This window comes from Argiope bruennichi, chromosome 6 (genome assembly GCF_947563725.1).
Source record: "Argiope bruennichi chromosome 6, qqArgBrue1.1, whole genome shotgun sequence".
NCBI classification, from domain to species: domain Eukaryota; kingdom Metazoa; phylum Arthropoda; class Arachnida; order Araneae; family Araneidae; genus Argiope; species Argiope bruennichi.
The window spans coordinates 103853869-103880821 of record NC_079156.1 but is presented as its reverse complement, the minus strand read 5'-3'; the positions used below and the strand labels follow the sequence as shown (position 1 = coordinate 103880821).

At 29.0% G+C, this 26953-nt stretch overlaps 1 protein-coding gene across 1 annotated transcript in view; it reads right to left on the bottom strand.

Annotated features, from left to right (window-relative positions):
* The window catches only part of LOC129972455 (myb-binding protein 1A-like protein), a 50948-nt gene extending 23995 nt beyond the window's left edge, over positions 1-26953 (bottom strand). Inside the window, exons 1-16 of the mRNA XM_056086597.1 lie at positions 26714-26953; positions 25864-25980; positions 24499-24576; positions 21360-21536; positions 20270-20392; positions 18977-19069; positions 17984-18089; positions 15249-15340; positions 14172-14264; positions 13731-13813; positions 13575-13632; positions 13216-13283; positions 9899-9950; positions 9667-9789; positions 3869-4084; positions 2136-2297 (exon numbers count right to left, since the gene is read on the bottom strand). Of these exons, the coding sequence (XP_055942572.1) occupies positions 2136-2297; positions 3869-4084; positions 9667-9789; positions 9899-9950; positions 13216-13283; positions 13575-13632; positions 13731-13813; positions 14172-14264; positions 15249-15340; positions 17984-18089; positions 18977-19069; positions 20270-20392; positions 21360-21536; positions 24499-24576; positions 25864-25980; positions 26714-26869 (1797 nt within the window). The 5' untranslated portion in view covers positions 26870-26953. The remainder of the gene's footprint in view (positions 1-2135; positions 2298-3868; positions 4085-9666; positions 9790-9898; positions 9951-13215; positions 13284-13574; positions 13633-13730; positions 13814-14171; positions 14265-15248; positions 15341-17983; positions 18090-18976; positions 19070-20269; positions 20393-21359; positions 21537-24498; positions 24577-25863; positions 25981-26713) is intronic.

Sequence of the window (26953 nt, the reverse complement as noted above, 5' to 3'; positions counted from 1 at the left end):
TCATGTTGCTCAGCAGGACGCTATACTGGAAAGAGAATACCAATGTCTTCATTCCCTGTTCTTCTCCCTTAATTGTGGAAAATGAATTCAATTCAAGGCATAGTATTTGGGAGGATCGATTTTACTTAGAAGCGTGGGTCACTTTTACTTGCACGGAGTTTCCTGCTTTTTCAGTTTTGTAACATTCCTTTTATATAAGGTAAAAATCTTTAATTATATATATATTAAAAATTATTTTTTATTTTAAATATAACAAGATTTTTTTTAATAAATTAATTGTATTGAAAATAGAATTTTTTTAAAAACCAGAAGTATTTCAAAAATTGCATCCTAAAAGCAAATCTATGCATGCCTCCTTGTGGTGCACTTGGGATCAGGCTATATCTGCCACATAGACATAACATAGTGCTTAAAAAAATTCTAGAGTTGAGTTTAGTTATATTAACTTCCTATTTTAAAGCAATACTAAGGCTATTTGGGGATGGACCTCATAATTTTGAACCACGGTCAGATGACGAGGACGACACCTGAACTGGCACTCCCCTTTCCACATCTCACCAGCGGGAGGACGTTTGGCCCCGATGGATTTAACATGCACCAGACCCACTTACATGACGCTTTTTCGGTGGAATTGGGCCTCGAACCAGAAATCCTCCGGTTCCAAAGCCGAGACCTGACCACCGCGGCCCATACAAATTCAAGATATTTTACTCATTTTCGAGCTCTACTTCAGTGCTCACTCAGACACACTTTTCAGAGCTCTAGTGGTGCAGTGTTTCAGGTGATGAACACCCCAGAGTCAAAGCGATAAGTACAAAATCCTCAAGAAATTGAGCCTGTACACTTTCGCAGGCCCAAATAGGTTGCCTACATTTATTTATTTTTTTGTAAGAGTTTAAAATTTAAAGAGTAGTGCATCATAAAGGGTTAACACATACGATTTTCTTAATCAAAAAATTCTCTAGCTTGTTCAGCTTTTTTAAGCAAGTGCATTACTTATTCGATTTTAGCATTTTGCTTTTCAAAGACATATTTCTTTTTCTCTAATGACCAAGAAATCAGATTTTAACACAAGGTTTACCATAAGTTCACATGTACCTATTTCTACCAAAGGTGTCAAAATGACCCCTTTTGGTATTTAATTAGAAAAAATATAAATTAGCCTATCTATTATGAAGTTAAAGTAGAAAAAAAACTTATATATTTTCAGTATATTTGTTGAAGTTTGGTGTGATGAAAAGGTAATTTATCTGTGTTTATTTACAAAAAAGTGTTTATTTTTTAATCTAGGTCTTCAAGACCATCTATTCTTCTACCAAAACATTGACTCACGCATCTTCTTACTAATAAACTATAATAGCTTTTATCTGATTGACTTTCAACTTCTTGCTTCTTATATACACACATTTTACTAACACATACTTATTTCTATATTTATACCTATATTAATGTGCATCCCTATCAAGCTGTGACACATTTAAATATAAATGTATGTATTCATGTATTAAAGAAGTTATACTATATACATTCCTCTGAAACTAAAAAAAGAAAAAGATAAGATTTGCGATTATATGTCTTATAAATGTAAGTAAAAATTAATTAAAATATTCTCATAAAATATTGCAATAATTTTCTTGAAGCAAATTGATGAAAAGTTGTTCTCAGAGGGTCAAAATGACTCCTTGGTAAACCTAGTGTTAACTTTCTTTTTCTTAAAATGTCATAAGATTCTTTAGCTCTCTGTTTCTTAAAAAAAACAGGCGATAATTTGAATGGATTAATATTACTCCTATCCTTGATTCTTTAATAATATACACAGCTTTACTTTTATTTATTTTTTTCAATCTTTCAACCGTTCAAAGCATTCACTTTCGAAAATTCACAATAATTTAAATAGTAATTTTCCAATATACTATATAATAACTCAAAAATACCCTAAAAATAATTTTTGGGCAAATACAAAAATTCTTTTTTAGATTAAATTAATTTATTAAATTACAATTAATTTAATTTTAAAGTAACACTTTAAAAATATGATTAATTTATAGAATATTTTAAAGATAATTGATATTTACCAAAAAAATTCTAAAAATTACAAGTCATGTACTTTTAAAAAATACAAAAATCTTTAGTACCTCAAAGATTCCAGAGACAAATTCTGGATCTTGAAGCGAATGAAATGCCAGTTCTAAGAAGAGAGTCTGGAATATATAGGTTTCATTTACCAATCCATCTCTATTGCTTTGCTTAGATAATTTATGAACAATTACTTCCATTTGTGCCCATGGTTCTCGAACCTAAAATTGGAAAAAAAAAAAAAAAAAAAAAAAACTGTATAGTTGCAAATATTAAATAGAATAGAACTTTACTAAAAAAAATATCATAATTACAAACTAGAACTGCATATAAAAAGGGTAAAATAATGCAAATCACAGAAAAAAAATGAAATTAGACTAAATGATACCAGAAAGAATTATTAAATAAATAACTGGACTAATACTTCAAAGTTAAACTTCCAAACAAGTAAGAGAAGCTTTTTTATCCTCCACATTTAGCTTCAAGTCATCATATTTCAAATATTGTGTATATATAACCAAACTTTCAGTTCTTACAACTTTTTTTTATTTTCTTAGATTTGGAAAAAAAAATTATTTTATAATTTATTTTATTATTTAAACTATATATATCCTAAACTATCCATGTATCTTGGAAACAACTCTAAGGATTTGGATCAAACTTTATATTAAGATAAAGTTTAGTTTTTTAAGTTTATCTATACAGGTGTCTTTCCTGAAAAAAAAAAAAATGTGATTTTACACACACACACACAAAAAAAAAATTTATAACTACGTATTAACATGTGGCTATAAATGAGCTGCATAAGCATATCATACATGGAGTAGTGTTAGGATTTCATATCCCACGCATTTTTCTTATGTTCGATCCTTTGTTTGCAATTCAATCAGATTTTATTTATTTTATTATTTTAAACTAACAATTCTTGTATTTATATAAATTTTATTTCGTGTATCTTGGAAACGGATCTAATGATTACGATCAAATTTTATATTTAGGCAAGGTTTTGCTTTTTAAGTTTATCTCTGTAGGCGTCTTTCTTGAAAAAAAAAAAAAAAATTTACACACAACAAATTTATAACTGACAATTAGAGCCTCTTTTTCTGTCTGCTGACATGCTGACAATGTCACAAAGCTCCATCTTGTTAATTTTTGTGGTATATACATTTTTGCCATAGGAGGATATCCTACTAGTACATCAAAATTTTGTGAGAAGGCGTTGATGGGTGTGAGATAAGTGTAGGAGTGAAAAATATTCATATGTAATCAGTATGTGATTCATATCTAAATATTTTCTCCAAAAAATCATGATTTTACCAACAAAAAAAAAAAAAAAAAATGCTGAGTAAAGCTCACACCCTGAAGTATTTTTCTTATAAATTTTCTTAAATAAAAATACATGAAGTTAAATTCATTATTTTTCCTATATTTTGTTTTAAATCAAATATATTATTCAGAAAATAATATTTGAGAGAGAGAGAGATTAAACTTCTTGTTCAATAAAATTAAGGCAAATCCAATTGTTCGATGCTGCACTCTCCCCAAAAAACATTTTAAACTGATATAGAATCTTTTCAAATATTTTGAAATGGGAATACAACCATCCCTGTATTTATATTTTTTAAACTACTCTGCTGTGATCAATTTAAAAACCCCAGTTTATTTTATTTACTTTAGAATCTGAAAGATTAAAATTAATCAAACTTATTAATAATAAACTATTAACTAACCTAATTATTAACAGATTAAAACATTTAGGTGAGGAAACTTTAAAACAAATTCAAAATAGTACCTTATCAAGATCAAAACAAGGAGTTGTAAAATCCGAGGCAGCCATTAATTCTTCCGCATATTGCGTTAGACATAAAAGATGACTGAGAAATGGTCTAATAGAATTGAGGTGCTGTTCTGTCCTATGATATAAAGAATTCAAAGCCTTAAAGAATGAATTCCTAAATGTTTCCCGCAATTTTTCATCAATATCTAACATACAATTGGCTTCATCACACTAAAAATAAAAAGGAGAATTTTTAATATTAGTTTCATGTACATTTAAAAATTTTACAATATATACCTTGCAAGATAAATGTTTGAAAAAGAAATTAAAACAAGAATAACTAGAAAAATACAATAAATAACACAGAGTTGCCATTCAAATCTGAAAAAAAAAAAAATATATCTATGTTTTCCCTGTACATATATTCAAGATACAAGGAAATGCAAAAATAGCACTCATGTGCTAGTTATAATCCAATATTATTTTAAGGAGTGGAAAAAGCAAGGAAAGGAAGCAAACAATTATAAGAATTAAAATATTACATATTAAAAGAATTTTGATATTCACATAAATATCAAAAAAGTCATACAAAATTAAAGACTCGGGTGAAACAAAAGACAAAAAATTTTTGTTATCATGATACATATCATTTAAAGATTACTTAAAAAAATTACAAAGCAAGTATTTTATTATTATTTATTCATTTTTGCCAATTCAAGTATTCAAGGGATCAATTTCTGCAGATGTGCATGCTATTATGTGTAGCTATTACTTTCATGGAGCTAATCCTTAACAAATATGGTACAAAATTTTTGTATGGCCTTATATTTTTTAGCTATTTTACTTTCAGGGAACATATGTGAAAATATTTCCAATATATCAGTGAATGCATTAGAGGACGAATGCGACACAACAAGTTTTAATGCCTAAAAAATTCAGCTATAAATTATTGTCCTTGAGCTGAAATGTTCGAAATTAGTTTAATTTTAGACATTAAATTTGATGTTTTTGAACTTATCACTTTCTCCTTCATTCCTTTATATACAATATCTAATATTAACTATGACTTTTTTAAACTGGCATGCAATTTTGTTTCCCTTTTTTTGAATGACAAATAAGTGCCTGTTACCCTTAAGCTTATTATCTTCTTACAAAGCAAATAGTATACAACAAATGGATTTTGTGGAACTCCTCGAACCAATTCAGTAAAATTAGGACTGTTTTTTTTTAATCCATCCAATGTGTATTAAATAATAATTTTGAGCAAGCAATTATTTAATTTTTTAGTCTACTCTGAATAAGCTCACAATTTCTCAAATGATAAACAAACCATTCAATAAATTTGCGTGTCTGTGATTAAATACCACTGTGATGCATCCGCCGATTGAAAGTTGCTATTCCCACCAAAGAAATGTATCCTAATCTACCACACATGATAATTACGATCTTTTATTCTTGCAATTTTTAGAGATCGGCATTTTTTAGAGGGGAAAAATATAACTAAGAAACTTAAAATTCCCTGTATTTTCCAGGCTTTTAAGAAAATTTTCAAATTTCTCTCTATTCTCCCGTTTTTTTTTTTTTAGTTGATTTTTAAATTCTTTGTATTTTCCAAGTTCTCCCAGTGGCGTGGCAATCCTGTAACAAATCAATGTACGTTTAGCACAGAATAAAACAAAAACAGATTTTAGGTATTATATTTTATCTTGAAATGATTATTGGAAATTGAAAAAAGAGTGATGCAATAATGGAATTAAAAAACAATGAGAGTAAAAAAAAGTCAACATGGTGGTTGAAGAAGATAAATAAACTCAGTGAGAGGAAGTGAAATTCTAATTGTCTGGAGTAGTGCATTCCAACATATAGAAGTTGTAGACAACTCAGTCAGAAGACTTAACAAGGGGGCAAACATTTGAAGAGGGGTCTTATATAGCATATACAGGATAATTCAAAACTTTGCATTAAAATTTTGTTGGGAGGTACGAAATATCTCAGGAAATAGATTTCATACAGGAAAGTACGTCCGCAAACTTCATCTGCATGGACAAAATGGACAAGTGAAGTGCACAAAGAAACAGTAAAAGTTAAGTGGTAACAAATGCGATTTTTATTCCAACAAGGTAAAGTACATTCGCTATCAGTAGGTGCTCAAAATTGCGACCTTTTACACGAACACAGAATTCATAGCGCTGATGACCACCAAACATTTTCAAAAACGCTTGACGTATCACAGACAATGCCTGCGGCATATCCGCCTAGATATGTGGTATACAGAGCTTCAGACCATAGCACAATTGTTGCGCGTGATTATCTAAATCAAACATTCGGAGCTCAATGGATCGGCCGCTTAGCCACCCAGGTCATCTGATTTATCGCCTATGGATTTCTTTTTTGTTCTAGGCTATAAAAGACCATATGTGCGAGACCCCCAGAGATAATAAAATGGACATTATTGTGCAAATAATGGCTACCATAGGCATTGTCCGTGATATGCCAGGCATTTTTAAAAATGTTCCACGGTCAATGCAACGGTGCTGTGAATCATGTGCTAGTCTAAATGATCGCAATTTTGAGCACCAACTGTGAACTTGTATTTTATCTTGTCAGAATAAAAGTCACATTCATTACCACTTAACAGTACTGTTTCCTTGTGTTCACTTAACTTGTCTAATTTGTCCATATAGATGACGTTTGCGAACATACTTTCATATGTGAAATCGGTTTCCTAACATATTCTCTATCTCCCTGCAAAATTTGAATAAGTTTTGAATCACCTTCTATAAGTATTTAAAAAAAAAAAAAAAAAAAACTACTGGTACAAAATTGAGGTTGCGAGAAAAAAAAAAAACATTCACCAACATATTTTATATATTGCTATTTTTGGTTCTTCTCTAATTATTGTGTAAAGGTATCTACATGCTAGGCAACTTTCAGTTTGAACACTTTTAAACATTATATTTTAATGTGTACTTACCCAAAGGCATTTTGTGGAAAAAAAATGATAAAAGATTTCCTAAACAAAATGCTTTTTTTATAGCAAACTGAGTGGGGAAAAAAATGCATGTATACATGCATAATAGCTAGCCCCAGCTATGTTTCCCTGTTGCTCAATCTGAATAAATGGAAAAAAAGAAAAGAAAAAGTGTACATTTCTAATCTGTTTAATTTCACAATGCTTGTGCTCGGAGGTTGTTGTCCCATTATCCTGAGAAGATATCCTAGTTTGACAGCTCTAAAACAGACAACATTTAACTGTCCATGTCAGAAGTAATAAAAGTCTAGATACAAGTTACACATTTCTGAGCTTTGTTGATAGCGATTACAAACACCAATCAAATTAGAAGTAACAATCTTTTAAATTGAAATGGCATATCCATTGGAATCATAAAAATACAAGGATTGACGACAATTTTACTTTTGAAAAGTTCTGTAAAAATTGTTGCTGCTATGACTTTGATCATTATTTTTTTTTTTTTTTTTTTTGCAAAGCTTTAGTTGGTTGATACTGGAAATAATTGATAATTGGCACACCAGTTTTCGATTGCAGCACTTGTGGTGATATCCTTGAGGGATCGTGTGAATTCAAAAATTCTGTTGAATAATTAATTGCTTGACTTGTTTCTACAATAATGTAATGTAAGTGATTGCTTCACTTTAAATGTTAAGACATCATAATATTGTTAACAATAAACCAACCGCGAACGGTCAAATGACTGCTTCCAATGGAAGTTCCAATGTATTGGTGAAATGTCGGGAGGCTTAGTGTTATGTTCATTGGCGTCTTTTTTTCTTGGCTGCAAGAATGGATCGTTCATTCAACTAACTGTTGTTCTTATAATTGGTATGAATATTGGAAAATAATTTTTCAATCAATTCCTCATTGCTATCACTAAATTGCAGAAATTATGAAGAAATGAAATTCACCGAGGTCAGATCAATCGGTACCTTTCCGTTCCTGATTTCCAACAATTGATGCAAGAATACCTCAGCTGATTAATCATTTTGAAGCTGGATATGCATATATATAGATAATTTTGAAACATTTATGTGTCGTCACAAACTAGAATACTTTAAACAAGCATTTATTTCTGAAAGCAATATTAATGTATTCCAAAATGGTCCAATTTTCCAAGCAAATCTTTTGAAATTGATCGGTCAAGAGCCTTGAATAATTCATTTGTTCATATGCCATTTTAGATTCATCTCAAACAATAAGTATGCATTTCTGTAATACTTTTCTCAAGATGGATGCTTTGGAAATGTTCACATATGGGAATTTCAATGAATTACACATGATTCACATTTCAGTAGTTATTCTGGACGGTGCAAGAGAATCATCGTCATTTTGAGACTGAATTATTAAAAACGTTTTACCAGTTTCTCTTGGTATATCTAAGAAAAAGATTTTTCCAACTCTCGGAATTCACAGTTGCATCATACAATCTTAAATGTTTTTTGCTCAAATATTAGCTTAGGAATTTTTGACTGCACATACAACATAAGATTATTCATGTTGTAATTTTGTTTTCGACACAATTCTATATTCTTTGATAGCATTCCTAATTTACTGAGAACTTTGTTTCACAATTTCTAAGCAAAAATCCTTCATCATTGCCAATGCTTATTTGTAGATTTCTGCTATGGAATCCATGTACACATTTAAAACTTTTTGTATATTAGATGGAAAATATCTTCAACCATGTGCAATTTATATTTCACTCAAAAATCTGTTAGAGACGAAGCAAGGCAGATAATAAACCTGATTTAACAATTTTTTCATAATTTTCATTCATAAAATGAGAGAAACATATAAAACCTGTATATGTCTTTCATTTTTGTATTTAGCCTCACGACAGAGAACACATGGACAATATATCTAATCATCTCCCAAGACAAAAATCTTTGTGCCTAAATTCTAGAATAGGGGTAGGATCAAGTCAATCACAATCAAAAGATGGACTGCCAAGACATTTTGACTTTACTAAGACTGAAGACAAGCATACTAAAAGAAACATTTAAGGAATACCAAAGAAAAATTTCAAAAATATTTTTGACAAGTTCTTTAAAAATGGAGGTATTTTAAACAAAGAGAAATATTATGATAAAATAATAAAACTTCACTCTGAATTCAAGGGATATTTTCAAGAATTTACAAGATAAGAACAAATTGTTACTATTTGACAATGCTGATGTGGACGAAATAACGGAAAATATAAATTATATATTCTAATTATCTCTTGAGAAAAATAAAGTTTTTCTCTTTCAAAATGGCAAAATTTTAAAAGGACGCAGTTCAGAACCTACGGATAACTTTTGGAATTTAATGGAAGAAGTAAAGTACCCTAATTTAAAAAAAGTTGCATATCATTTAACATCATTCTTTAGCTCTATCTATCTGTATGAATCTGCATTTTCAACGATGAACATAATTAAGACAATATATTGTTCCCATCTCACAGACAATCACTTAGTATCCAGTGCAATATTAGGAGTTAGTAATTATATACAGAGACCTTCAAGATTGGTGGACAATATGCAGACAAAGTCTTCTATTAACTATAACTACAAGAACTAACTTTAGATAAATATGTTTGGATTGTAGTTTTTTTCTTTTTTGCTCACTGCTGCACCTGCATTACTGGGTGGACCACAACATCTTAAAAAAATTAGAAGTAGCCCGCACTTTGGAAAAGTCTGCCCACCCCTGATATAGAACAAAATAAAAGATTCTTTTCAACTGAAAATTCTTCTCCTTCTTCATTTGATTTTACAAATATATTTTTTAAATATATAGTAAATTAAATGCATCTTACGTGCAAAATTCCTTCATTAGGAGTTTCAAGTTTGAAAAATGCATGGATAAGCAAAAATTTAACTACATGAAGACGCCATTCAATATCAGGAACTATAGCATCATGAGAGACTAAGTTTCCAATCTAAAAAAAAAAAGGAAAAGGAAATTGTTAGAAAAGAATAAAAGCGTGACTTTTCTTGCAGGTTGCATATGCAGAAAATAAACAAATGTTACTTCATTATGTTAATTACCTGAAGAACAGCTTGAAAGCGTCTGTGATTTCTACCTCGGTCCGCTTCATCACTACATACAACATAAAAAGATTATTAAAACATCACTATTTAGAAGAGAAATAAAGGAATATCAATATAAACTGCAAGTACAGTTTAGTTATATTAATATCTCATTTCAAAGCAGCACATAGACTATTTTAGGACAGACCTTGTAATTCTGAACTGCTGTTGGATGATGAGGATGACACCTGAGCTGACACCCCCCCCCTCCAAGCTTCCATACCCCACTAGTGGGAAAATGCTTAACCCCAATAGATTTAACGTGCACCGGGCCAGCCTACACAGCAGTTCTTTGGTGGATTCAGGCCTCGAGCCTGAATCCCTCCAGTTCCGAAGTTGAGACTTTACCACCAGACCACCACAGCTCCCAAAATAAGCTGCAAAACAGCTTTTGAGGAAAACTGAATGGCATGTGATTTTCAAATATGTAATTTCAGAAATAGTATTAAATACAATACAGCAAAAATGAAACAAAAAAAAAAAGATAATAATGACTCAGTGAAAAAAGGGGAAGGCGATGAAATGGTATTAAAACATGAAAAAGTTTTCAAGTCTATATCAATAACCTCATATGACTTTATATCCCATTCCAAGGCCAAAAGAACCTTAAGAATAGATCATGCACATTTGAATTTTAAACCAGATGAAAAGATTATATATTGTATTTCATTATATATATATAAATATACATACATACTATAGAAGAGCTACTGGATATAAACAGGGTGTCCCATAAATATTGGGACAAACTTTAAGGGGAGGTAGGGGACATCACAATGATTCAGATTTGCATAGTCCGAAACGCCTTCCTTCAGCACTAGGTGGCGTTAAAGGAAGCAGACCTGCAATCTCTCAGTCATTTGAGCTGCGATAGCCCGCAGAGGAATATGGAATGCTTTACGAACACGGAGCTGGCAGATATGCACCTGATTTATGGATTGGCAGAAGGAAATGCAAGAGCAGCTGAAAGGTTACATCGGAACAGGTACACACATAGAGATGCACCGGATTGCCGGATGTTCAGTAATTTGCATCACAATTTGTGTGAATATGGGTCGTTACGAGGTAATAGACTTAGTGAGGGCAGGCCCCGAGTGACTTTAATTCTCAGGATGGAAGAAAATGCGTCGGATACCGTTAGAAGGAATCTGAGTGCCAGTGTACGAGCCGTCGCTACTGCCTTTGGAAGATCTCGGAATAGTGTTCATCGTGTTTTACAACGTGAATGCTTACAACCATACTATTTGCAAAGTGTATAGTTACAGTTCCCCGCAGATTATCCTCCCGCAGTGAACATTTTGCATGGTGGTATCTCGATCAATGCTGCCAATATGCGTATTTCCCACCCTACGTTTTAATGACGGATGAAGCATACTTAACGCGAGATAGAATGTTTAACTACCACAATGTGCATTTATGGGCTGGCGAGAATCCCCATGGCTTAAGACCACATACTGCCCAACATCGCTTTTCATTAAATGTTTGGGCTGGTGTGGTTGGTGACATCTTAGTCGGACTTTATTTGTTGCCATCGTCAATAACATCTGCACAATATCTCATCTTTTTGCAAGAGGTTCTATGAACATTACATGACCCTGTGCTACAGCATATCAGACACCATATGTGGTTTCAACATGATGGAGCACCTCCCCATTATGGCAGATGTGCTTGTGAGCATTTGAATCAGGTGTTTGGTCACCAATGGATTGGTCGTGGTGGGTCGGTTCTCTGGTGACCATGCTCTCCTGGTTTAAACATCATTGGTTTCTTTCTTTGGGGTGCATTGAAAAGTGCTGTGTACGCAACACCTGTGGATTTAGAAATGGATCTGGTTGCAAGAATCGTCTATGCTGCTGTGGATATCCAACAAAATCCGGGGGTATTTGAGAGAGTTTGCCAGCCTATGATCCAACAGTGTAACGCAGGCATCGCTAACAATGGTGGAAACTTTGAACACCTTTTGTGACATTTTCAAATATCATGTACCACAGCACATGTAATATCTTTGACCAATAAACATTTCAGATGATCTCAATCTTGTGTCTCTTCATTTGTTGTACCTGTCACACTACTTTCCCATGGCGTTTCTGACCTCGGGTTGCTATGCAAATCTGAATCCTTGTGATGTACCCTACCTCCCCTTAAAGTTTGTCTCAATATTTATGGGACACTCTGTATATATATATATATATATATATATATATATGTGTGTGTGTGTGTGTGTGTGCAATGATGCTGCAATTCTAGTAATTAACATCTACTTATTAGATTTTACATGGATAAGCAATATAAATTTTTTTTTTCAGATTATATATATCTTTAGGCACCTTTATTACTATGCTTTTTTAGTACTTGTGCATTTTTTATGCTTAGATTTTATTACTATTTATTTAGTGTTGATATCAGGATTTTAGTTTACTTCTAGATTTGCTCTATTTTGTATGATTTCTGATGTTTTATTGATTTTACTGCAAGACTGTTCATAATTCTATCAGACTTTCTATAAAACTAAATCAGATAATGAAACTCCATTTAACATCCTTAAATAAAACAATAGATAAGAGTATGATATTTTTTAAATATATTTTGTAGTTATCTCTTAAAAGTCTTAATGTGTTAATAAAAAGTAAATATTCTATAAGTGAATAAACTGAAAAACTTTTAAACTGTAAATAATTAAACGCTGATAATCATAATAGACTTGTTTTTCTTTCCTAGCATTTCATACTATGTAATAAAATAATTAATTAATAATAATTTGCTTTGCAATGATTTGTAATTGTCAATCAAAAAACTTTTAAGAAACTCAAAAGCAACAATACTATAAGTAAATAAATTCAAAAACTTCTTCATTGAAAAGAGTTGAAACACTTTTATCAAGATAAAAAATATAATTACATTCCTTACACTATATGCAATGCTTTAAAAAGGATATAAATTAAATCGTCTTCTACTAGTAAAATTCCAATAACGAAAGTAAATTTATTGCATTAACATTATTTTATTATAATCCTCAGAGATTTTTTAAAAACCTATCTCTGATATAACAAACTGTATATTATATATGTAATAATGGAACAGACATCTTATTGAATATCGAATTTGTTTATACAAATAACGAATATTATAATATTCGAATTATTAATAACAAATTTGTTAATACAAATTCACAACTGTATTTGATCAATAAAGGGGAAAAAATAAATTCATTATCACTTTTCATTTTCCCAGTATGGTTATAAGTAAACAAATGATGTAATAATGCATAAAAATACCTTTCTGTTCTGCCAATAGCAATTGATTTCAAAAGCTCAAAGTAAGCTCTTATTGCTACAGGAGAGAGCTGCAATAGAAAAAATAACAAAGATTCTTAAATAATTTTGATGATTTATAAAATGATATCAATTAACTAGTTGAAAAATTAGTCATTGTATCACATACAATTTTAAAATATAAAAATTCTTCCATTAAATATTTATAAATTTTAAAAATGACTTAAAACATTCCATAATGAAATTACTTAAATATTTTATTTATATGCAAAAACTAATAACTTTTAAACACACTTCAAAGAATTATACTATTGATAATTGATTTTTTTTATATGTATATGAATTAAAACTGCATAACTTACATGTTGAATAATAGATGTAACTTCTTTCCTTTTTAAAATTTGATCAAGTTGTGCAGAGCTATAAGAACATTTGATTAAAAATTAGTAAAAACCAAAATCAACAAGCAATATTAAGGCCCTGAAAAACTATAAAAATATTACAAATAAGAAACTTACGAGTTTAAGAATATTTTCAGAATAATAAATTGGACATCGTGATTTTCAAAACTTTCTTTTACAAAACTTGAAAGAAAAGCTGCCTAGAAAATAGCATAACATTATAAAAATGAAAAACTATTATAAAAATAAAAATTAATTAATGACCTATTTACAATAAAAATGTTCCCATTCTTTTTCATTGAATTAAATTTTGTTACTAAGAAAGAATGAAATTAGTAAATGTAAACATTCTCTGGTGAATGCTGATTGGTAGCAACTATGTGAATGCTAATATTCACTGTAGTTTCAATTGTAATTTCCCTGAAATTTCAATCAAAATTTTTAATGAAAACAAATTAATATATTAAATAAAATTAGAAAACAAAATAAGAATTGCTTAAGTAACTAAACAATGAATTAATCATTGAAGTTATGAACAGAAATAAAGAAATAACATACCAAAGAAGTTGCGGCAGGATTCATAGGGTGTTTAGTGTTCAGAAAACTTTTGGTAAACAACATACAGAATTTAGGAGATAACATATATTTTATCTATAAGGAAAATGAGATTACTGAGATTTAAGTATATACATTCAAGCAAATGATAGTCCAAATGATATATCTAGATTTTAAAATGTTTTACACAAAAATTTCGATCACAACAGAAACAAAAACTGCTTCCTAAAATCAGAATGAGTTATTTTCAAAACATGGTTTTTAGAATAAATTTGCAATAACCATTATTCAGAGAATTCTTATTTCATATCAAACAATATCAGACAAGATTATAGGAAAAAATAATTTTCTTTCTTATTTTAAAATAAAATCTTTTGCCTTTCTGAATAAAATTTCATATTTTATATAATACACTTTAAAAGCATAGGACTAAAATATTAATTTTAAGAAATAAGTTTAAAATTTTAAAAAAGTACTTTACATTTTTAAAAATATTTTTAAGGTGCTGATTCTAAATATAAGCAAAAAATTTATTTTAAAAAAACATATATTTTAATGTATTTATTCTTAAAAAATAATTAAATACATAAAATTCAATGCATATTAAAATATAATTTTATATTAATATTTAAATCACACCAAAAAATTATCCATATACTTTCCTTGACTGAATTTCAATTTATTTTCAATTGGAAATTATAAGTTGAACAGCATTACAGATCCTTTGACCAATTATTTTACAATTGAGTATCTTCATTTGCATAATATTTATTAGCTCAATAGACAATATATATATTTATTAGCTCAATAGACTTTTCCCATTCCTGATGGCTGTTGGTAACAATTAAATTATTTTCGCCAAATCGTCAAAAAAAAAAAAAAAATGCCAATAGTTTAGAGACTTTTTTATAGCCCTCAGAAACAGAAAAAAACAACAAACAAAACCAAGACTTAACAAATTAAAGACTGCTATATAACATAAAATAATAATATAACAAAAATTTTATTACTTTAATATGGTATCTGTCTTAAATGCACATTAATAAAGATCAGTGATTGATAAAATTAAAAGTAACTCACCACTTTTTTCTTATGAATTTCTTGCAAAGCTTTTTTCGCCATTTCAAAGCCCACAAAAGCCTTTTCAGTTTGGTCTAATTCAAACAGATTATCTAAACAAACAAAACATTCAATTAAAAGTAATTTTTATTGAATTCTTAAGATAAAAATAATTTACATTAGTACATGAAAATAGAACAGAAAAAATTAAAAGTGCAGATGCAATTTGAGTACTAAATTTTACAATTCAAATAATCTCAAAATATAGTTCAGTATTCAGGAAAATGGTGAAAATACAATCTATAAAACTATTTTAATAAAGAAATTAATAAAAATATTATCCATAAAATAAATTAGTTGCCCTAATAAGGTTAATTAATATTAAAAAAAGATTGTTTGATGACCAATATACTAAACAAATAAAATAAACAAATATTTCTAAAACTAGAACTAATTAAAGTTGAAATTATATATTTTGTCAATTTACTATACAGATGTACTCTCAAAACAATGGGAAATTTACAAGTGATCATCTAATATCATATGATAATCCAATAAAACTTAAATGTATTAGAGCATATCAAATATTTTATACATGCATCTTGAGACGTTTTAAAAAAAAATGGACAGATACAAATGGACAGGACTCATTTTTAGAACCTACTGGTTGAGAACAAAATATAAGAAATGTGAACTGTTTTTTTTTTTTTTAAACTTTATTTTAAACAATTCATTAAATATGTCACATGTTTAAAAAACTTCTTAGATACAATGAAAACTCATCTAAGAAGAATAATTAATGATCAATCACTGTTAAATGGCATACATTTTAGCATTATTTAAAATTCTGAAATTAAGAAAAATGGCCTGTTTATTTTTATCTATTATCTAGCAGTATAATGCATTCTGTTTTGTAAGCAGAATGTCGATTTGATTCAATCAAAAATTCACAGAACATCTGAAATATTAAATGAATTCCACAGTTACCCTCTTCTAGCAACATAAAATATAAATTTAACAAATATAATAATTGAAATTGCATTCTGTATGAAATTATTCTACAAATTCAGTTGAGATATTAAACTATTTAAAAATATATCTTCATAATATAGTATGTAAATGTTTTATACTTAAATTACTTTCAAATATACTATACTTTTATGAATTTGTAAAACTGCTTCTCAGACCAATTGGGTGCATGGTACAGAAGGCAGTTTTATAAAAAGCTCTCATGAACTGAATCAATGACATCTAATCTTTGGGACAAAATCATATATTCCAAGACAAGATCGTGGTGTAGGTACATTAGGATGTGTGTTATAGTGATATTTCTAGAATCATCTTTACCCAGTCATGAAAACTCCTAAAACCCAAGAGACAAATTTGGAAGTCAGTCAGTAGTAATTACAAATAAGTTGAGTAGCAAGGTGGAATTCAGCTGAAGCGTCCACCACGAGAACACTGCCAGCCAAATGTCTATATTTATGGTGGGCATTACAGAAATGGGTTTCGGTAGGGAAGATCTATTTCGAACAGGAGGAATCGAAAGGAAGTCTAAGGGTTTCTTTTTTTCTTGGCACCAATTTGAAGGGACAAAAGAAGCTGTTATAAAGAGGCTTCTCACTTTAGCCACAGTGGCATATGTCTTCATCTTTGCTTAGCTTACTTCTTTTATATTTTATTAACTTTTTTTTGGTTAGTATTAACTGCATTTCCTTATTTAATAATTTTTTCTTGTCTCTTAAATTTCAAAATGCCCTTTCAATTTAAGACAGGAGAGACTAAAAAATCAAGCAACTGAATGAGCAATTTCTTTTTTCAAATTCAAAATACTTTTATGTATAAATTAGACAGATCACCTCGCAGAAAATTTGATATTAATTACTTACATAAATTTAAAACAAATGAAATGAAGAAGATTGATTTTTTTTTTTCTCATGTATGGTTCTGCTTTAGATTTCTTACTTGATTATTTTCTTATTGTGCAGTTGTTAGACATACGAATTATTCAGTTTCTGCATTTGATTTGTGTTGCTCTTTGTATTCATATAGCAAAAATATCAAATATTTTCAAAATTCTGAGTATTCAAATAATTTTGAATTTAGTGAATCATTTTTGGAATTTGTTTCAAAATTTAAATGCAATATTACAAAATATTACCAATTTCGCACTAAATGGGCCAGTGTAAGAAACTTGAATTAATTTCTACCTAAGCGAAATGAACTCTTCCTACAGTAACCAATTTCTTTAACGCCCACCATAGACATTTGGCGGGAAGTGTTCACTTGGTGGACATACAGTATTTGGTGGAGAGTAACAGATGATTGAAAGGCATGAAGAGCCACGCAAAGTTTCTCTCTTGTGGATTTAATTCTTGGAGAACTTTGAACTATTAAGATTATTTGCTGTTTGCTATAAATGCTGCAGTTGAATTTTGTTGTCTGTGTGTTTCTTTTCTTTTCCTTTTGTTGTTATTGTTGAATAAAGTATCGTTATTTATTATTGAGCTTTCCATAATTTTAAATTTTCCATAAGAATATAAACTACTTTAAATATATTTGGATGATATTCAATATTATTTAATTAGGAATATTGTTTTATGCAGTTTACCCAAAAAATTGACTTGTCACTGACAAGAGATTGTATAGGAAACATAAAAATCAGCAATTCTTTCTTGATACAAATCATTTTTAGTAAGTTGTGTATATCAATAAAAAAAATTATTGTATTTTGTGAATATGAATTCGTTCCTTACCATCTATTAAAGTTCTCCAAAGTTCCTTTCCATCACTTCGAAGCCGACAGAGATGTAACATCTCGCAACATAAAGGATGTAATATTGGGAGACATGAAGTCGTTTGCTAAAAATAAACAAGTATATTATAACTTCAAAAAAGGGAGATAGTACAGAAAATTTCTCTCCTTCATTTAAAAACAGGCAGAACTGGTTTCTCCAAAACTTTCTAGCATACTCTCTAATAAACTTGTCTTGCCAGAGGACCCTTTACACAGCAATGGTGCACAATAATTATAAAATATTAACTTTTGCAGTGAATTTAGCATTTTTACTGAATCTATTGCATGATACTTGGAGGGTTATTTAGCAATTAATCCCTGGCATGCGTTAATAATATCTAAAAATTGAAATTGTGCTTTGGACTTGTTTTTCTCAACCAATTGACACAAAGATTTGACTGAAAACTGCACTCATAATCAGAAATTCTCACACCAAATATTTATTCATTGCATTTATGTTATATTTAAGTCATTGCATTTTGAATTATAGCATTTACTTATTTCTGAAAGTACAGACCAACAGTTAGTCTACTCATGGTTGGATTTGACTCAAAATTTGGCGGGTGTCAACACTATAGATGTTAAATCTGTGTACCAAATGTTATCTATCTAGCTCTCTTCATTTTGTAATTATCGTGTTAATTTTATAGAACAGCCAGAAGGATTTCCTCAGAATTGACTTTACTCAACAGCTGATAGAAATCTGCAAACTTGGTGTAAAAACCATATACCAAATTTCAACCATCTAGTTCAAAGCGTTTTTGAGTTATGTTTGTCACTCACAGACAGACGGATGGACATTTTCAAACTTTCAAGCTCGAATCTCTTGACAATTACTATACTTTCTTATACGAGAAAATAAAGAGAACAGAAGCCAGAATTGGTATCATATAATCAGAATTTGCCAAAAAGTGCTGCCAATTAATTAAACAAATTTAAATACTGAACTTACTCGTAAAATCTTTTTAATATGATCATAATTTTCAGAAGATAATATGTCTTCTGCACCCCACTTCTTCTTTAAAAATTTAGGTGTAACGGCACTCTATAAGGTAAAAACAAATATAATAATTAAAATCAAATCTTTTGACTAAAACATATTATCATGAGGTAAATCAATATAATTTTCAAATTACATACAGTTTTAATATTGGTGCATTAATTTCCAATTATATGCATCTAGTTCAATAAAAAAAATTAGGTCTATTTATAATTCTAATGCCTATGCAATATAACTGCAGCAATAACATTTATTAAAAAATTAACATACAATATTTATTTTTAGTTAATGAAGTTTTATTGCCAATATAACTAAGAAATAGATTATTGTTCTTTGACCCATTTTTAATATTCCAAAACGTATTCAATGAAATTATATTAATTCAGCCATAAAATAAGGAATCAGATTGGGCAGCAATTTTTAAATTTTATTCTTACAATCTGCTTTGAATGTTATAGCCAAATTAAAAAATAAAAGAATTCACATATGGAAAAGATTCACATAAAGAAACTGTGCAAATTGTGAATACATGCTCATAAAGAATAAAAAGTTTGTTTTATTCTTTTATTTTAGATATTCATTTTTAAAAAATTTGAATACAGATTCATTACATTAAAATTAGCATAAGCTTTTCCTTTATGAATATTGGAAAACGAATCTACAATATCATTTCTTAGCTAGTCATTTTTAAAATATTACATAATCAAAGGAGAGACTGAAATAAGGAAACAATTAAATCTTTGCATAATAGATTTACTTGCTTAATATATATATTTGCAATATTTCTTAACCTAATTTAATTAATTTCCTAATTTTTATATTAATTTAGTTCATATTAACTTCATTCTAAAATCTTTCCTGATCCAATTGCACTTATTTATTTAATTAATTCAAAATACATTCAATAAAACTGCTGAATTAGCAGGTCCTCAAGCTCTGAGCAAAGGGATAAAATTTTTTAAAGTTTATCACATTCCTTTAAAGATATCTAAATTTCCCTTTCCTAAGACTACATACATCAAAAGAAATCCCTATCAAAATCTTATAGTAAAACTATTGAAGGGAAGCATTTTGGTCTCCTTTGCTCTGCTCTTGGGTTGCGATGCAGACTGACGTCTCTCTTACCACTTTTTATTTGTATAAATCATGCCTCCAGAATGAAACTAAATTAAAATGAGCAAAAGTTTCTATTTAGCCACACAACTGTTAAACATGCTTTACATACACACACTAATTAATACTTACTGGAAACATCCTTATAGATAAAAATAAAGGCCATATCAAATCAGCTGAACATTTCTCCCAGCCAAAAGACAGTTTTTCTTTTAAATGTGGCCAAACATTGTTAACAAATATCTCTTCAGAAAGCTGAAATAAAAAATATATTTACAATGGTTAAAAAAACTCTAAGCTCAATTATCCAATTTGTAATAATCATTTATTTATTCGTTTATTCAAAAATATATTAATCAAAGACAGCTAAAAACATACAGATCAGTAAAAAGATTAGCAACCAGATTATCCAAAATAATAAAAACTATAAAATTTATACATAACTTCATCATAATCTACATATAAACAATAGTTTTTACCAAAAAAAAAAAAACTGAACTAGCTTGATTTCTAAATTTCATGATGTGTTTAAAACACTTCCAAGATTAAAAATAAAAGAAAAGCTAATTTCTTTAAAGAATAAAGTTTAATTGTTATATATATATATATATATATATATATATATATATATATATATATATATATATATATATATATATATATATATATATTAGCTCTTGTAACATCCAAACTGAATACTCTGTTTTTAAATGTGATATAAATTTTTAATGGGTTTCTACAAGCAAAAATAACTAGTATATGAAATTGACTCTAAATATTTCAGTCTTTTTTTTTATTTGCTTCATTTGTTTAATGCATCATCCATGATAATAATAAACTTTTAAACTTCCAATCAAACATATTTTTAACTTCAATGGATTACAGTTGAAATATAATGAACAGTTGAAGCACAAAAAATATTATCAACTAATTTATTACCAATTAATTAAGAATCAAGGGAGAAATAAAATATCTACATAACCTTAAAAAAAATGTATTTCTTGTACCTCTCTAACCCTCTTGAATTTCCTAATTTATTTATTAGCAATAATTACTAATATATTTTTCATATTAAAATGTATACTACCAGCTTATACTAGATTTGGAACAGATAATATAGATAGGTAAATTCTCTAGAATTCAAAATAAACAAGTGAAATAAAAAAAAATAAAAAAAGAACTATGAAATGATAACAGAATAGATATAGTAAAAGAAGCCTACTTGAGAAAACAATTCTGCGAGAATTTCATAACAGGCTTTTAATATGTAACTTCTTCCATGCCATAAATCATTCAACATTGTAACAACAAATGAAAGATGACTGTGATGTGCAAGTTTCCCTGATCGCACAATGCTCACACATGCAAACAGTTGTCCAAAGACAGCATCTTTTCTTTCCTAAATTTAAAAAAAAAAAAAAAAAAAAAAAAAAAAGAGAAATTTTTTTGTTAGCATTATCAAGAAACAAGCACAAGCAAAATGAATAGCTCTGATAAAGGTATTTTTTAGGTTTAAATTCATAAACATTATTATAAAAATATGTTTCAGATTTCGAAATATAAAATTAATTACAAATTTGAGCAGTACAGCAAAATATCTATTGTAATGCTTAAAAATGATGAATTATTATTTAACAGTTAAATTACATGTACAGAATGTCATCTGCAGTGAAGAAATGGGAAAAAATTATATTTTTAATACCTCCTCCCCCCCATCCACCAAGGAAAGAAGTTTCTCAGATATGGGAATGAGCAGTTTTGGGTATTGTGTCTGATTTTTGATGTCCTAGTAAGCACAGAATGATGTAGTGGTACAGACCAGCCGATAATGGTGCATGCCTTCTACAAGAGGAGCTGTACCATGACCGGTGACGACACTTAATACTCTACTATTCCTGCCTATTCTTTGGCTGTGTTCCAATCATTCAAAATTTCTGTGTGCCTTTGAGCAGGTTGGAGTAGTCACAAATGACTATATTTTTAAGAGTCATAATGAGATCAGTTCAGTTCAATAGTGCTTTGAGATTTATATTTGCCATTCAATTGTTCTATCTTCATTTTTCTCAACTCTTATTAAGAAATGTTGTGTTGGCAAGAAGCTTTACAAATATTATACAAAAAAAGATGGCCTCAAACTAAACTTAAAAGGACAAAAGGGAAAAAGATGAAGAGGAAAGCTAAATTCCTGAAAACCATGACAAAACAAAAAGATAACAAGTAAAGCTTGTCCAAGGAAATTTAAGGATCAGAAAGTTGCTTAACACTGGGTTTACCAAGGAGTCATTTTGACCCCTCTGACAAAACTTTTCATTAATGTTTTTCAAGAAAATTATTGCCATATTTTATGAGAATATTTTAATAAATTTTTACTTACATTTATAAAACATATGATCTCAAATATTATCTTTTTCTTTTTTTAGTTTCAGAGGAATGTATATAGTATACCTAATTTTACTGAAAGAGTCATTCTAACCATTCAAATAAATATTGTTGAGAATACATACATTTATATTTAAATATGTAACAGCTTGATAGCGACACACATAAATACAGGTTATAAGTATCGAAATAAGTATGTGTTAGTAAAATGTGTGTATATAAGAAGCAAGAAGATGAAGCGAAAGTCAGTCAGATAGAAGCTATTACAGGTTGTTAGCAAGAACTCGTGTTAGTTAATGTTTTGGTAGAAGACGATGGTAAAAGAATAGATGATCTTGAAGGCCTAGATTAGAAAATAAACACTTTTTTTAAGTAAATAAACACAGAGGAGCTGCCTTTTCATCACACCACACCACAACAAATATATTGAAAATATAAAAGTTTTTTTTTTTCAACTTTAATTTCATAATAGATAGGTCAATTCATATTTTTTCTAATTAAATACCAAAAGAGGTCATTTTGACCCTTTTAGTAGAAATAGGTATATGCCAACTCATGATAATCCTAGTGTTAAGAAATTTGACAATGAAATTTGTTTGCTTTGCTGCATCTTCTGTTAAATCAAAGAGCCAAGACAAAGAAAGTGGACCAATTCCCTTTCACATCCAAATTTACTCATAGAAACTTAAAACATTTTTTTCAACGAAATAGAATGTGTTCTATATCCTAGCAGAACATAGAGAAAGCAGATTAATTGGGTGGATTATTACAAGCAGGACATTTGGGTGAAATGGTCAAACAATACCTATATAGCTTTTCATGGGATGGAGAGGTTCCAGAATGTCAGCATGAGAGTAAGACATCTTGGAAAGATATTGGTGATGTCTAAGTTTAATGCTTTCCAAGAGAGAAAAAGATTCACTATAGTACTTTCTTTTCATTGTTTAAATTCTATCCTAAGAATTTCATTTTTGGTGCGTCGGAAGACATCTTAAGGAGATATTCATTCAAAGCTTCAGAAGTTTATACTTTTCGAGTTAAACTATCCAATTGTTCATTTTCTGGAATGCAAGCATGACTTGGAGTCCAAACAAGTTATAGAGATTTAATTTTATTTTGAGAAACAAATTTCGCTCGATACGTGTAATTAGTTTAGGGGATTTATTACTAATATTCATAAGAGCTTTTGAAACTAATAAGCTATTTGTGAGTAAGAATAACCATGTATTTCCACACAAAACCGGGAATCTGTGAGGAAAATGTTATGAGATAGGATCCATAATTTCTGTCAATCAAACATTGTTGATTATTCCTTATTACCAATCAATTTAGTTGTTATATAAGAGATGAACAATAGGCAAGGATATAAAATAAAAACAATATAGGATGCCACATTAAGACATTGGAAATATGAGAATCCTCATCAATTACTAAAACAGCTGCACCATTCTCACAAACAAATAGCAAACTTCTGGTGCAAAACATACACCATCCATTTTGGGAGAATAAACATCTGAAGCTGTTTCACTAACTTTTTCATACTTTCTGTATATATATCATTCTGCATTTAAAACACACTTTAGTCCTTTTCTCATTCCTCCCAGCTTCTGTTGGGGGCTGCTGCGGCGGCCTGGTGGTAAGGTCTCGGCTTCGGAACCGGAGGGTTTCAGGTTCGAGAGACGATTCCATCGAAGAACCGTCATGTAAGGGGGTCTGTTGCACGTTAAATCCATCCTGACCAAACATCCTCCAGCTGGTGCGGTGTGGAGAGGGGGATGCCAGCTCAGGTGTCGTCCTCGTCATCTGACCGCGGTTCAAAATTACGAGGTCCGTCCCAAAATAGCCCAAGTGTTGCTTCAAACAAGACGTTAATATAACTAAACCAACCAAACCAAACCCAGCTTCCGTTATGAAATACTTACACAGAAAAGTATATCATACACTATATGAGTAGCAAACAAAATTTATAAAATGATACATACCAGTGCAGATGAGACAGAGAGATGTTGTTTCACCAGTTCCAAAATGTCCTCTATTTCCACATCCATATGTTTCAAAATCTAAAATTAATTTTTTAATAACTATATAAATATTATTTCAAATATTAAAACTAGGTAAATTTTATTTAAGCAATAAAAATCTTCATATTTAAAATAAATATTGTTCAAAGATTTTACATTTTGAAATATTATTATAAATTATAAAATCTGCACCATATCATATTCTGTCTTAAGAGAAAAATTAACCTATGATTGCAAACTGAAAATTATACGATAAAGAAATTCTTAATTATAAATAATAGAATATGATTAAAAATAAGGTGCATAAAATCAATGCATTGTGACTAAAAATATATTCAATATTTAAAAAAATAATATAATGTATAAATAAAAATAATTAAGTACATTATTATTAAAAGCTAATCTTTTCTTAAATTCACCAACTTAATACTTTAAAATACATTGCTTTTTATGTAACATAAAAATGCTGCGAGGCTTATTTTGGTAGGAGTGTTAATATACCTTAATGATGAGGCTCATTACGGTATAAGTGGATATAAAAAAGATATCAATAATAACATTGATATTGATGGCACTGCTCACAAGCTAATGGAAAATAATTGGGAATCCTCTGTTAACAGAGATTTGAATTTTTAATTTTTGAACTCTAGTGCAACAGTTTTATATTAGGATAACAATTGCTTTGCTATGCTTTCGTGCATTATATATATGTATTTATTATTACTCAATTTATAATGTATTCACGTTTGATTATATGACAAAAAATAAGGGAAATTTATTCAATTATGGAGTAAGTTTTATTTTAATGATGGGGAGAAATTATTTCTCATTAACCTATTTTAACTCTCGTTTGTTTATTGCTCAGTTAATGCTTTAAGCATTTACTAATGCCATGAATTTTTAATCACAAAAAAATTGGAAGAGAAAAGGTTCATTTTGATAGCAAGTCCTTTAATGTAAATAATAATTAAATATCTATTATTCAAAAATCCATTCCAAGAAATAATCAAGCTAAAGAATTGATAGTAACTATTTGGATATGTTGTCTGAATTATCACACTAGCTAACTCTTATCTGTTAATTTGTAGATCTCAGTCAAAATCATACTTGATTCTTTAATTGCATTAAAAATCTCATAAAAAAAACTACTTTGATAGATATTTATAGATAGATTTATAGAAAGATATTCTAGAAATCTTAATTATTATTGAAATTCTAACAAAATATATACTATAAAAATTCTAGTATGTATCATCTATGAGATACCGAATAAAAGATTCTTGTTCAGTGTATCAAAATAAATACAATAAATTATGGCAATTTCACCTCTGTTAACAGGAGCGAGAAGCCCAGTCTTGCTGAATCTCGAGATGAAGCTAACCCTCTAACAAGTCTCTCAAGACAATATTGGAGATCTTTAGTTGGCTCTCTGGAATTTTCTGCCTGTAAGAAATTAAAAAAAATTTTAATAAAAAAAGCAAGTAAAAATTAATTGCAACAATCATGATGAATATTATTTTATACTCTTGACAAATATTTCAAAAAAGAATATAATTTTTATCACAAAAATTTTTTTAAAAAATTCTATCTAAATATTATCAGCAAAATTATGAGAACATGAAAACTGAACTCAGAATAGATGAATAAAGTCTTTAAAAGAAAAGCAACAATATTCATAATAACAATTCCATAGAAAATTCAAACATATTAGAGATGGATTTAATTCTTAAATCTTTCATATTCCTGAAAATTCCCATTGTCACATTTTTTTTCTTTAATTAGTGCAAATGAATAGATTAAATAGTGAAATCACCAGTTATTAGTCAATTCTGAAATGAAAATCCTTCCTTCTACTCAAGGTAGACATAAGAATACTTGGTAGGCCTCATGAACTAGTATTCTGACATTATGACTGTAAAACCAGCTTTGCTCTTTCTTTACAATGCCATTATTTTCATTTTTCAAAGAGTTAATATATGCGAGAATGAATTTATAAGCAATTATAACTAAAAAATTTATGACCTGTTTGAACATGTTCAAGATCTACTTGAAGATAGAGACATCATATATTACAAAACGAATATTTACAATAAAAAGATAGAAAAAAATCCAAAACAACAAGAATGCAAAATCTATAAAAGTACGGTGAAAATAATTTTATAAACATAAAAATTACTTCATCTTGTTTCCTTCGCAAGATACTCAAAATATCCGAACATGCCTCAATTCGGCTTTTAGTTTTATTATCTGTTAACTTCCATAATAAATCAAAAATATTTTTATCAATATTTTTCGGAGCTTTTTCCAGACCATCAGGAACTGGTAATTGCATGGTTGTAGTAAATTCAAGAAATCTTTAGCAATTAATCGTTTTTGAAATTTCGCCAAATCAAATGCAGCACGCGTGCAAATGTAA